The sequence below is a fragment of the Montipora foliosa genome, chromosome 1, assembly GCF_036669935.1.
Source record: "Montipora foliosa isolate CH-2021 chromosome 1, ASM3666993v2, whole genome shotgun sequence".
Classification (NCBI taxonomy): domain Eukaryota; kingdom Metazoa; phylum Cnidaria; class Anthozoa; order Scleractinia; family Acroporidae; genus Montipora; species Montipora foliosa.
This window is the reverse complement of record NC_090869.1, coordinates 68,937,651-68,952,454: the sequence shown is the minus strand read 5'-3', so window position 1 is coordinate 68,952,454 and position 14,804 is coordinate 68,937,651. Positions and strand designations below refer to the sequence as shown.

At 37.7% G+C, this 14,804-nt stretch overlaps 1 protein-coding gene across 1 annotated transcript; it reads right to left on the bottom strand.

Moving 5' to 3' along the window:
- Positions 1-5,609: 5,609 nt before the first annotated feature.
- LOC138006743 (ubiquitin carboxyl-terminal hydrolase MINDY-1-like) lies at positions 5,610-14,766 on the bottom strand. Its single transcript, XM_068853255.1, has 8 exons — positions 13,483-14,766; positions 11,466-11,572; positions 10,746-10,939; positions 10,384-10,526; positions 9,738-9,931; positions 9,531-9,659; positions 8,244-8,409; positions 5,610-7,297 (listed from the first exon to the last, which is right to left on the bottom strand). Exons 1-8 carry the CDS (start codon positions 14,308-14,310, stop codon positions 7,277-7,279), a joined length of 1,782 nt encoding a protein of 593 aa, XP_068709356.1. The 5' UTR covers positions 14,311-14,766; the 3' UTR covers positions 5,610-7,276.
- Positions 14,767-14,804: the final 38 nt, after the last annotated feature.

The window sequence follows — 14,804 nt, the reverse complement described above, 5'->3', positions numbered from 1 at the left end:
GACAAAGGCGGCGCGGTAGTTGTTTGGCGGTCCGACCTTTACCAAAAAGAAGCTTTGCGGCAACTTTCGGATACCTCGTTTATGCCAAAATCCCTAAAGATCTCACTTCCAAAAATCAAAAACTTGTCAAAGACACCATTCAAAATCTTATAGTTAATCAAGAATTACCGGACACTGCCACTAATCTCATCATCAACACCCCTAGAACTTCGTGCATTTACTTCTTGCCTAAAATTCACAAACCCAACAACCCAGGTCGCCCTATCGTTTCTGCCTGTAGTTGCCCCACCGAACTCATTTCTAGCTACTTAGACAGGATTATGACGCCTAACGTCAAATCTTTGCCATCATACATTAAAGACAGTACACACGCACTACAAATTTTCCGCGATTTCAATTTCTCCGGCCAAGACAAACTTATTTTCACCATGGACATTACATCTCTATACACAGTCATTCCTAATAGCGAAGGTCTTCAAGCACTAAACACTTTTTCGATCAACGCACTGTCAAAGAACCTAGCTCGGAAACGCTCCTCCGCCTTGCCGAACTCGTTTTAACGCTTAACTGTTTTTCATTCGCCGGCAACTATTACAAACAAATTAATGGTGTAGCTATGGGCACAAGAATGGGACCTAGCTATGCCAATCTTTTTGTAGGATATGTTGAACACCAATTTTGCAATCAGTACAACGGCCCCAAACCAGAACTCTACGGCCGCTACATCGACGACTGCATCGGCGCAATTTCATCCAGCAGAGAAGAACTCGATCAATTTATAACCTCCGTCAACTTCATTGGCTTTCCTAGATATCAAAGTTTATATTAGAGGCAACGTGCTATGTACTAGTGTGCACTACAAACCTACTGATTCACACAGTTATTTGTTGTATTCATCGTCACATCCATCACATGTCAAGAACTCCATTCCTTATTCTCAATTTCTTAGACTTCGACGTCTATGTAGTGATGACTCCGATTTTTCCAGCAAATCAGAGGAGATGCGCCAGTTCTTCGAGAAGCGTGGCTATCCTGTCTCTGTGGTCAAAGCGGGCCATCATCGCGCCCAACAATTTGATCGACAGTCATCACTACAAACGTCACAAAAAGATAAGAATGACAGAATTCCAGTCACCCTCACTTTCCATCCTCATAATCACGCAGTCAAAAGCATCATTTTTAGTAATTTTAAATTACTCCAAAATGATCCCGAGACTGGTAGAATCTTTTCGCAACCTCCACTTATTTCATTCAAAAGCGACAAAAACGTAGGCAACTTTTTAGTTAGAAGCGCGCTCAAAACTAACGAGCAACCCGGCACTTTCAAATGCGCGCGCTCACGATGCAAAACTTGTCTTTTCATTGTTAACACTAGCCAGGGGCACCCAACGAGAATATAGTTCAAAACCACTTAAATATAGCATTGTGAAACGTATTTTCGTATTTAAACGATACATATAGGCATATTTTTATCCCCTAAAAATTTTTCATCTGTTCGGATTTCCTAGCTGAAAGTCTAGTGATCCGAAAATTATAGGAATTAAAACTTACCTTTCCGAAAATTTCAGCCAGAAAAAAAGCTCCCGAAAATTCTGGGTGACCTTTTTAGGGTAAAAATCCGTTAAAAATGGGCAATTATACCATTTTTTGGATGTTCGAAAATCCTAGGACAGTCAGGCAAGCAAGAAATTTTACAACAAATGTTCCGAAAATTCTAGATCTCAAATCGTCTTCCGAACAGATATTTTCCAAAAATTGACGTTGGGTGCCCCTGACTAGCAAGATATCGGGACCTAAGCGATCTGTTAAGATCACCGATCATTTCACATGTACCTCCTCAAATGTCATTTATTGCATAACCTGTACGTTATGCAATAAATTATACATTGGTGAGACAGGTAGACGACTAGGTGACCGATTCCGCGAACACCTTCGCGATGTTGAGAAGAATGACAAGGATGCATCTAAGCCAGTCGCTCGCCATTTTAATCTGCCTAACCACTCCAAAAAACACATGGCTATCTGCGGCCTTTCCCTACATCTAGGTACGACGGAAAGCCGCAAGAATCTGGAACAAAAATTGATCTTTCAAATCGGCACCCTTAATCCTCACGGTATTAACGAACGCTTTTCATTTAACTAATATATTCCTATTTTTCACGTCGCCATGTTACCACCAATAGCGTAGCTCCTACTCTACTATAAAAACTACACGTAACCCATAATCCCTCGATTCGCTCTGACGAAGGGCTAACGCTCGAAACGTCAGCTTTTCGAATCTCTGTACAGTGGCCAATTTACATTATCAACTCCGTTGATAAAACCAAATTTTTGTATAAGCAAACAAACGTTGCCCACTCCTGGAGTAAGCAAAACGATCTTTCCCACAACCGAGGCGAGAAATCGCGGAGTGACGTAGGCAAACTGGTTTTTTAACGTCGAATGCAGTGAATCGAGAAGCTTTTGAAGCCTGGCCTCCATAATGGCCAGAAATCCCTCACGGAGATTCCAAATCAAACCCAACCATTCCATAACCTGAGTTGGAATCCAAATGGATTTACTGCTATTGGCAACAATTCAGGCCTTAGCCAAATCGGAACGAATAGTCTGCGCAGCGAAGAAAGCCGTGTTCAAATCAAGCTCACGATATGCTCCGTCGTCCAAATGTAACTCGAAATGAAAACCTTAGCTTGGGCTCTCTAATGTCCAACGAGTGGACGGAATAATTTGGTAAAAAAGATACGGGGCACAGGACAAACCGAAAGGAAGAACATTGAAACAAAAAAATCTGTCGGGCCATCATCGCGCCCAACAATTTGATCGACAGTCATCACTACAAACGTCACAAAAAGATGAAAATGACAGAATTCCATTCACCCTCACTTTCCATCCTCATAATCACGCAGTCAAAAGCATCATTTTTAGTAATTTTAAATTACTCCAAAATGATCCCGAGACTGGTAGAATCTTTTCGCAACCTCCACTTATTTCATTCAAAAGCGACAAAAACGTAGGCAACTTTTTAGTTAGAAGCGCGCTCAAAACTAACGAGCAACCCGGCACTTTCAAATGCGCGCGCTCACGATGCAAAACTTGTCTTTTCATTGTTAACACTAGCCAGGGGCACCCAACGAGAATATAGTTCAAAACCACTTAAATATAGCATTGTGAAACGTATTTTCGTATTTAAACGATACATATAGGCATATTTTTATCCCCTAAAAATTTTTCATCTGTTCGGATTTCGCTGTCCCGCGAAGCGACCCGCGTATGAAGAATACTGGAAACCTCTGCTCTGAGACCGGTCCACATTACACTTGTTTTTGTTACGGCCGCGCTCGCCAAGCGCCTCCTTCTCTGCCGCGCGGATTTTCTTATCGTCTTCGGAGTTTAAGGCCACGGGGTTACTTTCATAATGTTTTACCGTCAGCTAGCCGGCCTCGGAGGAGTCTGCGATGCGTATTTTGCGATTCCTTTCCTCCAAGAGACCAATGGCTTCTTGAAACAGAAGGTCCTTGTCTTTAACGGAACTCGTGGAAAGCGCGTCGAGGACACCCGAATTAAACTTAAACCTTTTTTCATTACCGGCGTTCTTGAAAGAGATCTCCGCATCTAGCTGCATTTGCTTCGATATTTGGTGAGCGGATTCTGTCGTCTCGGTTGCTGGACGAGAAATTCTCAGACCGGGTCCAGAAATTTCAAGCCTGTATCAGAGTTCGTGCTGGATTTTGTAAGTAAAATTTCAGGAGTATTCAAGGAGTTTTCAAGAACAAGAAATTGAGTTTTCAAAGAATCTTTGTAAAATTTCTATGCCATACATCGTGTTGCAGTGTTTTCTTTGCTGAAAAAGCCTACCTTTATATTTTTTCCCACGTCCTACGAGTTAAGTGCACGCACGGACATCTTATTTTTTTGCATTTCATCTTTCCCCATAGATAAATTTGGGCTCAAGTTTTGAAATGTTTCTTTAACTTAGCATGGTGCAATCTCAACAATTTTCACCCAAGCAAAAATTCAAGGAGTTCTCGAGCAGTTTCCCACGAAATCCTTTTTTTCAAGAGCTTTTCAAGCGCCCTTAAAGTCTAAAATTAAATCCCAGGGCTTTTCAAGGACCTCAAGGAGTAGCACGAACCCTTGTGTATGCTTTCGGGTCAGCCATATATTTACTAGAAAAAACATATCGTTTCATCCCGAAACCAGGCACCAAGCATCTCGTCCCGGTTTCATGTAAACAGCTGCAAAAATTTCATACCGGTCTGAGTTCGTCCCGGTCTAAGTTGCAGGTGACATAAATTACTCTGTTCCAGTCTCACAGACATGGTTTGTATTAAGTTGTTGACTGTCACAAAGGGGGAGGGGGGTGGGGGGGTCACGGACACCCCAGGACCACCTTTTCCTTCTTCGTAGAAAAAAGCTACGCAATTAATGACACATTCCGCCTCGTCGTTTACAGAATTAATTTCTCTAACCTCGGCCATGGTTTCCACGTGTCAAGTTACGTAGTTATTAACGAAATGGCAGCTTAAGCATATTGAAGGTTAACTCGACAATGTTGGTCTGTATTTTATTACAAATTAAACACAATGGTACGTGCTTGTCATAAATTATCACGGATTAACGAAGTTTACGTGCTAAATTTAGGTCTGAGAAGGGTCAAACAAGAAACCACAGCACCGCAAATAAGTAAGTAAGTAAGTAAGTAAGTAAGTAAGTAAGTAAGTAAGTAAGTAAGTAAGTAAGTAAGTAAGTAAGTAAGTAAGTAAGTAAGTAAGTAAGTAAGTAAGTAAGTAAGTAAGTAAGTAAGTAAGTAAGTAAGTAAGTAAGTAAGTAAGTACTTTTATACAAGAACTGAACAGAAAGCCACCACACTTCTCAAAATGATATAGCTCTTTTCCTAGGAGTTTTACTGGTGTCATTATATACTTGCATTTTTAATTTTCCTTAACATGATTTTACACTTTTAATTTTGAACTGGCTACTAGATAGTTCCTGTAATAGATTATTAATAGATTATTATTTATAACACTGTTTTTGCTTTTAGGTGCTTTTTATATTGTAATGAAGGCCACAGGTTTATCAATATAATAAAACTAAAAAATAAAACAACATTTTGTATAGAGTATGTGCACGGCAGCCAGCCATATTGGAGGACCGAAACAAAAGAATGATATTCCTTGGGGGAATAAATGTTATTTTTATGCAGATATCTTTTAAAATTGTTTTGGTCCTCCAACATGGCCACCGTGCACATACTCTATTATTGGTTAGAACCCTCTTAGAACTCCATTAGGGAGTTTCAGCAAAAAATTTAAGACGACGGCTACAGCAACGAAAACGTCAGTCCAAAATATAACTTAGCGATATCGCAAGTATTTCGCGATTAATCCGTCTTGTTCACATTGTACAATACAGGCGAACTATCCTGTAACTGGGTGGGTACAAACGGTTTTAAAGTCAAAACTGAAAATGACTTTTTCATTGTCATATGCTCACGTTGTCGTCAAAACCTAAAATGTGGTGATTTCACGTTGTTGTTTTGTGGAGTACGGCAAAGAAATGCACGTGAATTTTGTGTTGCACGCGCAGCACGAGCATTTTTCCTTTTTCAACCAATAATATTCTTGCTTTGTGGCGTTGCCGTAGCCGTACCCGTCGTCTTTGCTAAAACTCCCTAATATCTGACGCTGCAAGACAACCTCTTTCCCAGGGTCTCTCTTCTGCTGCCTCAAAGACAAAGGAAGCAGAGAAGAGAGACCGTGAGAATGAGGTTGGCTCCAAAGCTAGTCATCCCCATAACTTTCAGAATTTGCAATGATCTTGTCTTGAGAGAGATGGTAATTGGATGCAATGATTGCTCAACATATATTTTTTTCTATTGTCCGTACTTTCTCATTCATGACTAGGAATGAAAGAAATGTATTTGTCTCAAGTATGCAAAATGATGTAAGAAGTTTTCTGGGGTAGCGCATAATATAAATTCATAAAAATAATAATAAAGAGTGCTTTAACAATACATGTTGTAGTGACCTACTGTACAGACCGAATGCAAAAATGGCAACCAATAAATTATTTATTTCTTTCTGAAAATTAGTCTTTAATACTAGCCTTGTTTTACAGGCAAAGTTCTTTCAATTTGACATGTGTTAACGAGGCTAGTCAGTCTAATTACAACAAAGACAAAAGAATAATTTGTTGGCAGCCATTTTTGCATTCGGTCAATGTGCATTAATTTTTATGGTGGTTGAATATCCCTGATTTTCGCAAAAAAAAAAATTATTTTAATGGTCATTGTTTACTGGTATCACGCTTATACATGTAATTCCTTCAGTTCTCACAAAGGTACCTCGACCTTCTGATTTAGAAATAATTTACATCTATTTTTATAGAATTTGTACACTTCACCAAAAAGGATACTTTGTTGCTCTCCTTGCAAACAAAGTTGCCTTACCAGAAAAACAATTTGTTCATCTTCTCTACTACTAATTAATTTAAAGTATGGTACTTTTTAAAGTGGTACTACGACCAAAAAAAAATTTTGTTTTTCCTTTGGATTTCAAAACTATGTTAACTAAAAACTAACTCACCCAAGTTTTAAGTTCTGATTTTAAAAAGACACCTGTTTATTTTAGCTGGAATTTTCTTATTTATTGGTCCGCCATTACTAACTTTAAAATCTTGAGAGAGCTGGATCGAGGAGAAAATGACGTCAAACACTCACTAGTTTAAGAATGCAATGCGTGTGTACGCGGCCTAATTAATATGCAGCATGGGAGTTTCGGGCTTTCAGACTTTTCAACCCGTGTTTTGCATATATAATAAATTGCGTTTACACGCTGAAATTTTAAGCTAGTGAGTAAATGACGTCATTTTCTCTAGATCCAACCCTCTGAGGTCCAATCGGCCAGTTTTGAACGTGATTAATGGCGGACCATGAAATCCAAAACTTACACTCAAATTAGACAGCCTTTGGATAAAACTCAAAGCTCAAAATTTTGCCAGTTAGGTGTTGAGCGAACACACTTTCAAAAGCTGAACAAAAAAAGGAAATGATTTTTTGATCATAGTACCACTTTAATAGTCCTTATAAATTATACAATACTCAACCTGCAGTGTAGTTTTCGATTTGGTTGACATAATTTTGTAACTAACTAGCAATACGAAACTTTAAGTTTAGCAACTCCCAAGGTATCCATTAGTGATGACGAACATCGCCTTTAGCTGCTGAGAAAAGCTTGATTGTCCCATTGTAAAGGTACTGACACATTTACATGATCAGTTACAAGATAATGCATTTGTCCTGTAAAAAAAGTTCACTCACTATTAGCACGAACACACTGTACAATAGCCCATTTCTGCGTTGCTGCATGCCTCAGTTTCAAAGCGAGTCCTGGTGCACAACCATTCAAATGGAAATGAAATGAGAATTGTTATGCAAATCAAACTCATTTCCCTTACAGTAGTTGAGCACCAACACTCACTTCGAAACCGAGACTAACAGCAACTTGGAAATGGCCCGTTAAGATCAAGACAATTTTAGTAGTACTTAAGAATATTGCAATAGAAGCCATCAGGACCTGTAATTTTTATTTTGAAGTAATTTAGCCCAAACAGAAAATGTATATTGCGAATACATGAATGTGCCAAACAAATTTACACTGACTGTAACTGCTCCCGACTGAGTGGCTTCATACAATTTGCACTGCAGCTCAGTTGATAGAGCATTGCAGAGGTCATGTGTTTGAATCCTGTTGAAACCACCTGAATTTCTCAGTTGTTTTAGAGACAACTGCAGGGTTCTCCTTATCAAGCGGTAACCGGTAAATGTTACTGCTTGTAAGAGCACTTATTACTGCCTGCAAATGCTCAGAAGTCGCTTATCCTTTGCAGAATGCCCAACATTAACTGAATGCTTTACCGGTTTGAAAAGGTCCCTTACCTGTTGTGCTGAAAACTAGGGAGAACCCTGCAACTGCTTAAATAGTCCAGAAAAGTATGAGGATCACTTCTTATCTTAGCCCAAACATGTTGGAAATACTTGCAAGGTCATGCAATATTTTATTGGAAAAGGTACAAACATACATACATTTTATACTTAGTTTTGGATGTCCCTACCCTAATGAAATCTGGGAGAGTGACCTGACACTCCCCATGGGTACATGCAAAGGAAGAGGGACTGATGGTGGACAATACAAAAAACACATCTAGAGAAGAGTTGGCAAACAAACAGCAACAAGTTCACTAACATTGTTTTGCGTCCTCTGATGCCGTGCCTGTTGTGACTGTGATGGTGACGGAGGATTACTGGACCCTGTAGGAGATGGATGAGCTGGTGGCCCTTGCCTTTGTTGTTGTTGCATCTGTTGTTGATGTATTCTCTCTTCTTCCTGTAGCTGCATCGCCAACTGTCGACTAGGGGGTCAGAATTGAGACGGAGAATTTTTTTACTAAGGTGCTAACAAGTACCGTATGAATGAGTAATAAACCTAAACACACCTAAAATTATTATTTTATTTGTACTAAGGGCTGCTGGCTGTAATATTCTGTCTTGCATGCAATTTCAGTTTTTCCAGTTTCTTCAAAAAAAGAAAGTTGGCCTGCTCTAAGGCTTGCATACAGTCATGAATGTGCAGATATTTGACAGGCAGCTGCAATTCATAAGCCAAAAAATAAATAGATAAAAACAAAACAGAGTAAATAACATTAATGAGTACAGCTAGAAAAAATTTCATTTAACCTTTTCTTTCATTCTGTTGCCCTTTTCTTTGTAACTCTGTTCCACAGAATTGGCCACAATTTAACGAAAATTACATGTAATTACAAGCATTACATGTACATGTACATGTACAATAATAGAAATTGTGAAATTTAAATTGAAAGAAATTGTCAAGTGACAGTTCATGTACATGTACTTATAAGAGAAAGACTAACCAAACTGTAATACATGAACACATACACTGTACATCTAACATGTAACAAGATATAGACACAGAAAAATAGGTATATTACATCTTGGAAAGGAAACACTAGGTTAATCCTATAATGTTCTATTCAGGTACAGGTACCTTTAGCTTACTGCAGTTTTCCGAAGAAAAAAATCAACATTTTGAAATCTGTGAAATTAAAGCAAAAGGATCATTGTCTCTTCTGAAGTGTAAAGTCACTGCAATAATTGATGTAAAGTGTAATTTTACATGAACAAATAAATGCAAATCATGGGGAAGTGCTAAATAATATAGTGACCGAGCTCCTTGGTGGCAGGTAAAATTACATTTTACATCATTGATCAATAATATTGTAGTGACTAACACTTCAGAAGAGACATCCTGTTGCTTTAACTTCACAGGTTTCAAAATCTTAATCTTTTTCTTGGGAAAACTGTACTAAGCCACCTTAAATACACGTACATATGAAGAAAAAACACCATAGGTACATGACTTGTAAAGTAAATGACATAATTATAATGGGAATGATAATGAGAGATCTATCACTAAGCTAAGAGTGTACATGTATGTTCCGTGTTGTTTACTTACTCTGTCCATTCTTGATCAGTCTCAGTAGTCTGCTGTGTAAGTGCCTGAATGGGTGCTGTCTCTGATTGAAAATGCTGTTGTTGAGAAGGTGCATCTTGTTCCTGCTGAAGAGTCAATGCCACAAGAAAACTGCAACAACAAAATTTCACTTTTGTTAAAACAATACACTGAAAACCAAATTAGGCCGGAGTAATTTGAATTTCTTACTCCTGATCCTCTTGTGATAGCTGCTGATTGATTGGCAGATGTACAGCAGGCTCAGGTGAGCTCTGTACTGCAGGAAGAGTCCTGAACTCTGCATCAACAAAAATGCCATCACCTTCGACATTTGCAAGTGATTCCCAGATAACACGATCTTCAGTGAGGAATCCCTGGTCTGTAACAAGCAAGAATAGCTCGTCCTGATAAAAAGCAAAAAGCACCATTTGATTAATAATTTATTAAGTAATACAATGTACTATCCTAAAACATGTACCACTGTATCTGCTTCTCTGCATGTACAACAATTATCATGCTAACAGTGTACTGTATATGCACAAGTACTTGCACAAATGTAAATTCAATGTTATCAGGAGTAATAACATGACTTTGTATGTCCATTGACAACTGCATTGGTGCAAAAGGAAGATGATTACATGTATTTGGAGGATATAAAAATAGTTACAGTATGATAAAATGAATCATTAAAATTTTCCTGAAAATAGGAACGACTCCATTCAAACATTCTTTGACTACTCTTTACTAATAAAATGAATGACCTCCTCAAAGAATGACCAAAAAACTGAAGCATGGTGCTGTGGGGCCAGGCCTTCTATAATATCCAGTATTCTCTGTACAGAAATCTGCTTCATACCTTGCGCTTGAGGAAGGTGCTGAAATGATTGTTCCTAAAAAACACACCAAGTTGGTCATCTTGTAAACGTGAATTTAGTTCACACAAGCCATGATATGTTAGTTGACTGGCTGTCTCCTCAAGAAAAGCTTCACCAATAAAACCTAAACAATAGTACAGGGTATAACAACATCACCATTTATAGCTCAGACTTACATGTATAACATCACCCTAACCCACTGATTCCTGGGGGTTCCCCATTGACGATTAAAATCGTCTGGCGTTAGACAGAGTAAAATAATAAGTATGGCCGGTTTAGGTGTCAAAGGGCTAAACTCTAGTTTAAAATCTTCCAAGAAAAAAGTAAATTTCAGTCTCCTTACCTTCAGACACAAGTTGGCTTTCTGCACCTTGCTGTTTGCTCGCAATAATTTTCTCTACCAACTGATTATAACTCAGCTCACCCACGGCAGACAAAGTATCAGTATTCTGAGGGTCAACAAGCCAACCGTGGTACAACCCAATAGACAGAAGGTCAAAAACTACACATTCAGGAGTAAACTCAAACTCTGTGATGCTGCAAAAAAAATATGAATTACTTAACAATAATTTATTATTTGCCAAAATTGAGGTGAATATCGGTGAATAAAAATTGAGACGAAGTCAAGGCTTTTATTCAACGATATTCACCAAGTCTGAGGTGAATAACTTATTATTTTCAGTATTACGTAGGTGATTATTTGAAAATTTGCATTTTTTTAAAAGACAATATAAACTTCTTTGTCACCTCAACAAAACGGCTTGTGGCCATTTTGGAAAAATTGCTTAGGTGATCCTCGCATAATAATCACCTCAAATACAACCAATCAGCGCAGGGAATTTTCAATAAAAACCTAATAAGTATGTAATAATACTAAATGTACAGTCATGTAGTTCATTCTGTGATACAGTAGTACAATGCTACAGAAGAACTAGGAAATGGTACCAAGTAACTATTTTTACCAACAATTTTAGACACGCTTTAAATATCAACTTTATACAAAAAGGCTATCTAATACCTGTTTTAATCAAATGAATTTAACACAACAAAAATGCTTCCTTACCTTGTAAATTTAACATTAACATCAAGTCCAGTTTGAAGTTTGTTCATGATTGCAATGGCATCATGCATGTTTTGCTCATAATTAAGTTGGGCTCCCTCTGACAAGCGCTACAAAAAGAAGAACGTTCAGAGTAATAACATTCAAGTATCATTGCCTCAAGCTTGTGCAAGTTTGACAAAAAAATGATGCGTTTTTGGTAAGCAGCTTAAAATCTGCCAATTTTTTAAAGGCAAACAAACAAATCATTGGTGATCTGCCAGTAATAATAATTAAATAATAATGTATAAATTTTGAAATATGTTTTATTGTTTAACACAGTTTTCATTTTTTTCTTATTTTAAAATTCAAACCGTAAAATTTCTCTACACATAGTTGCCACCTTTGAATCTTTTTACGGCACATTTTAATATATTTTGGAAGAAACTCTTTATATTTCTTTTACTTAATACTCTTTAAAAGGGGACTGTCATGCTAACTTTGCTGTTTGTAGGTCAAAACTTGGTAACAATCTAAATTACTGTAGTACTTTACTGTACTGTACAACAATCCAGACAACCCACTGACAAGATGAGAAATATAATGATGGCAAAAGAAGGCTATGCGTATTTAATTTTTGGTGAGTTTCTGAAGACATTGTCTCCAAACTTGAAAAAACTGGCGAGGTTTTTCAAGTTTCAATCCATTTCCATCCTCTCCATCCTTGGCTACAAACAACAAAGAATAGCTTCAGTGCACTTCAATGGTTATTGGCAACAAAACTACACTGCACAGCATTAATTTCTGATCTTCATTGATGGAAAGAGATCTTTTAGTGTTTTGAAGTTTGATTAAAATAATGTGACACTACATGTACCCCTTTAAACACCTTGACTGAGGTCCAACATGGCTTGTAAACAACACTAATAAACCATGTTTTGCCATGCAGCAGTTGTGATCATAACAAACCAATGTGGTTTATCATGGTAAAGTGAAAAAAGACATCGGACCACAAAGCTGTGTTTACCATTGTTAAAATGCCCAGGTGTAACCTCATCATTGAGGGGACTGATTTGTGTCATGATTGTGATAATTATTCTCACATAAGAATTTTGCTTTGATAAATTTAGGATGTTAAATCACCTTCTAGCATCTCAGATTAAAGTGATGGGCATGAGTAGACTATTAATTTGCAAACAATTACTTGTAGGTCACACATACTCATCTCTTAACACAATCTCAAAACAACTGTAATAGTGTGAATTGGTGAATAAAAATTGAATTAATCAAGAACCACCAGGCCCCAGTTGTTCAAAGGGTGGATAGTGCTATCCACTGGATAAATCACTATCAATAATAATAATAATAATAATGATGATGATGATGATGATGATGATGATGATGATGATGATGATGATAATAATAATAACATTTATTTATACTGCGCAAATTCAACTATGCAGTTTTCAACTCGCCTTACAATAAAAGAACAATATATCACCATTACATAAAATATAACAATGTAGTATAGTCAAAATTACACAAATTAATAATTATTTAGCCCATGAATTGCAATACTATATCAGAAAAAGCTTTTATAAAAAGATGAATCTTCAAATTACGTTTAAAAACTTTAAAATCAGAAGTGCATCTAAGAAGATTATTCCACAGATTTGCTACGGTGGCTACAAAGGCTTGATCGCCAAGAGTAGAGAGAGTCCTGAAATTTGGACTTGACAGCAAATATTTGTTATTTGATCTGAGGCTGTACATGTAGAAAGAATTAGGCTTAAAGTTGGCTTAAAGTTTACAAGAGATGATAAAATAATTAGGAGCTGTACACCTGTACCATGGATTGCTTTATGAGTTATTATAATAATCTTATAATCTATTCTAAACATAATACAGGAAGCCAGTTGAGTTGTCCACTGGATAACTCAATTGGTTTTTCTTGTGTTTATCTGCCGGATAGCGATTTATCCGGTGGATAGTGTTATCCACCTTTTGAACAACCAAGGCTAGACAATTAAGTTAATCATACTTTAGGTGACTCTTCCAGAATACAATCTCCAATGTACTCCATAAGTTGCCCTGAAGTAACAATTTCCTGAAGAGAAGGAATATTGATTCTTCTCTGCAGAAGCAAAACATTAACAATAGCAAGAAGAGGGCATGGTCCATTTTCATTCTGTGTGATGATTGGTGTATTAATTCCCTTCCATTTTATCCATTTTATGTGATAAATTGACTCTAGAGCCCGCTCTTCTTTTTGAGTGGTCAATTGAGCAGCTCTGTCTGTGGGCTCATTCTCATTACTGGTTTCCACCTGAGGATCGTCATTCCTTTGCAAGGCTGTCAAAGTTGATCCTACTTGATTTGCTTCCCCAACATCGCTAGCTTCTTGACAGGAGCGATCACTTGAATCTTCAGTTAAATTTGTGTTCAGGACTTTGTTTGTTACTAAAGGCTCCGTTGTGTTTCCATCTCTTTCCAAAGAATCAATGTGAGTTTGTGGGTTGCTCTCTCCAGTGCCTGAACCATTAGCCTTCCCTTCACTGTTTGTTTTATCTGGACTGTCCATTTCCTTATGACAACATTTTTCATCACTTCTTTCACCAATAGCATCAGTCTTGAAATCAGCAGCTTCAGTCTGAAAATTGGGTCCAGCTGATATTGAAATAGTCATTTCATCACTGGCTTTGCTGTCACTCGCTTGAAAATCACTATCGCCTTCCGAGCAGTCACAGATTTGCCCAGGACTTTGTGTTTCAGTCATGTCCAACATTGTGACTGTGGTGGAGATGCCAACAGCAGTGTCGTTTAAATTTTCATCGGCGTTTGATACCGAATTCGTTGTTGCTTCTTCCATTTTGAACACTCCTTCAGTGAATCAATACAAACTAAGTAAAGCGAAATATTGGAGAATATGGTGACGTTCAGACCACATCTGCTAGCTATCAACCTATTTCAAGACCGGTGTGTACCAGAGATCCGCAGAAAATGACTTTCTCACTTGGGAACACTTTGCACCCAGACAGTCAGTTGCAAAAGTTTCCTTGTTAGAGAGTAAAACGACAAGAGCCCTGTGACGAATTTACTGAGTTACTGAGGGCAATTCAACAAATCGGTACCATTTTTTAGTCCCAAACAGCAGGTGAAAGTTGAGAAAATAACCGCGTGAAAAATTCTAATATGACCATCCAACGATGCCTTAAAAATTCACGTGAATTGAGAAAAATATAAATAATTCACAGCCTAATCTTTAGCATAGGTCATCTCCAAAATTACACCCGCCATGAAAAATTTGGGGACACATCCACAAGACCTTGCGGCTTTGCCAGGGAACATGTCAAGTAATACGAC

Coding starts and splice junctions, on each gene's coding strand:
- LOC138006743 (XM_068853255.1), bottom strand. CDS start 14,310: ATGGAAGAAGCAACAACGAATTCGGTATCAAACGCCGATGAAAATTTA. Junction 9,932..10,383: donor GCACCTTCCTCAAGCGCAAG/GTATGAAGCAGA, acceptor GCTTTTTATCAG/GACGAGCTATTCTTGCTTGT. Junction 7,298..8,243: donor ATCAGAGGACGCAAAACAAT/GTTAGTGAACTT, acceptor CTTTTTTTACAG/GACAAATGCATTATCTTGTA.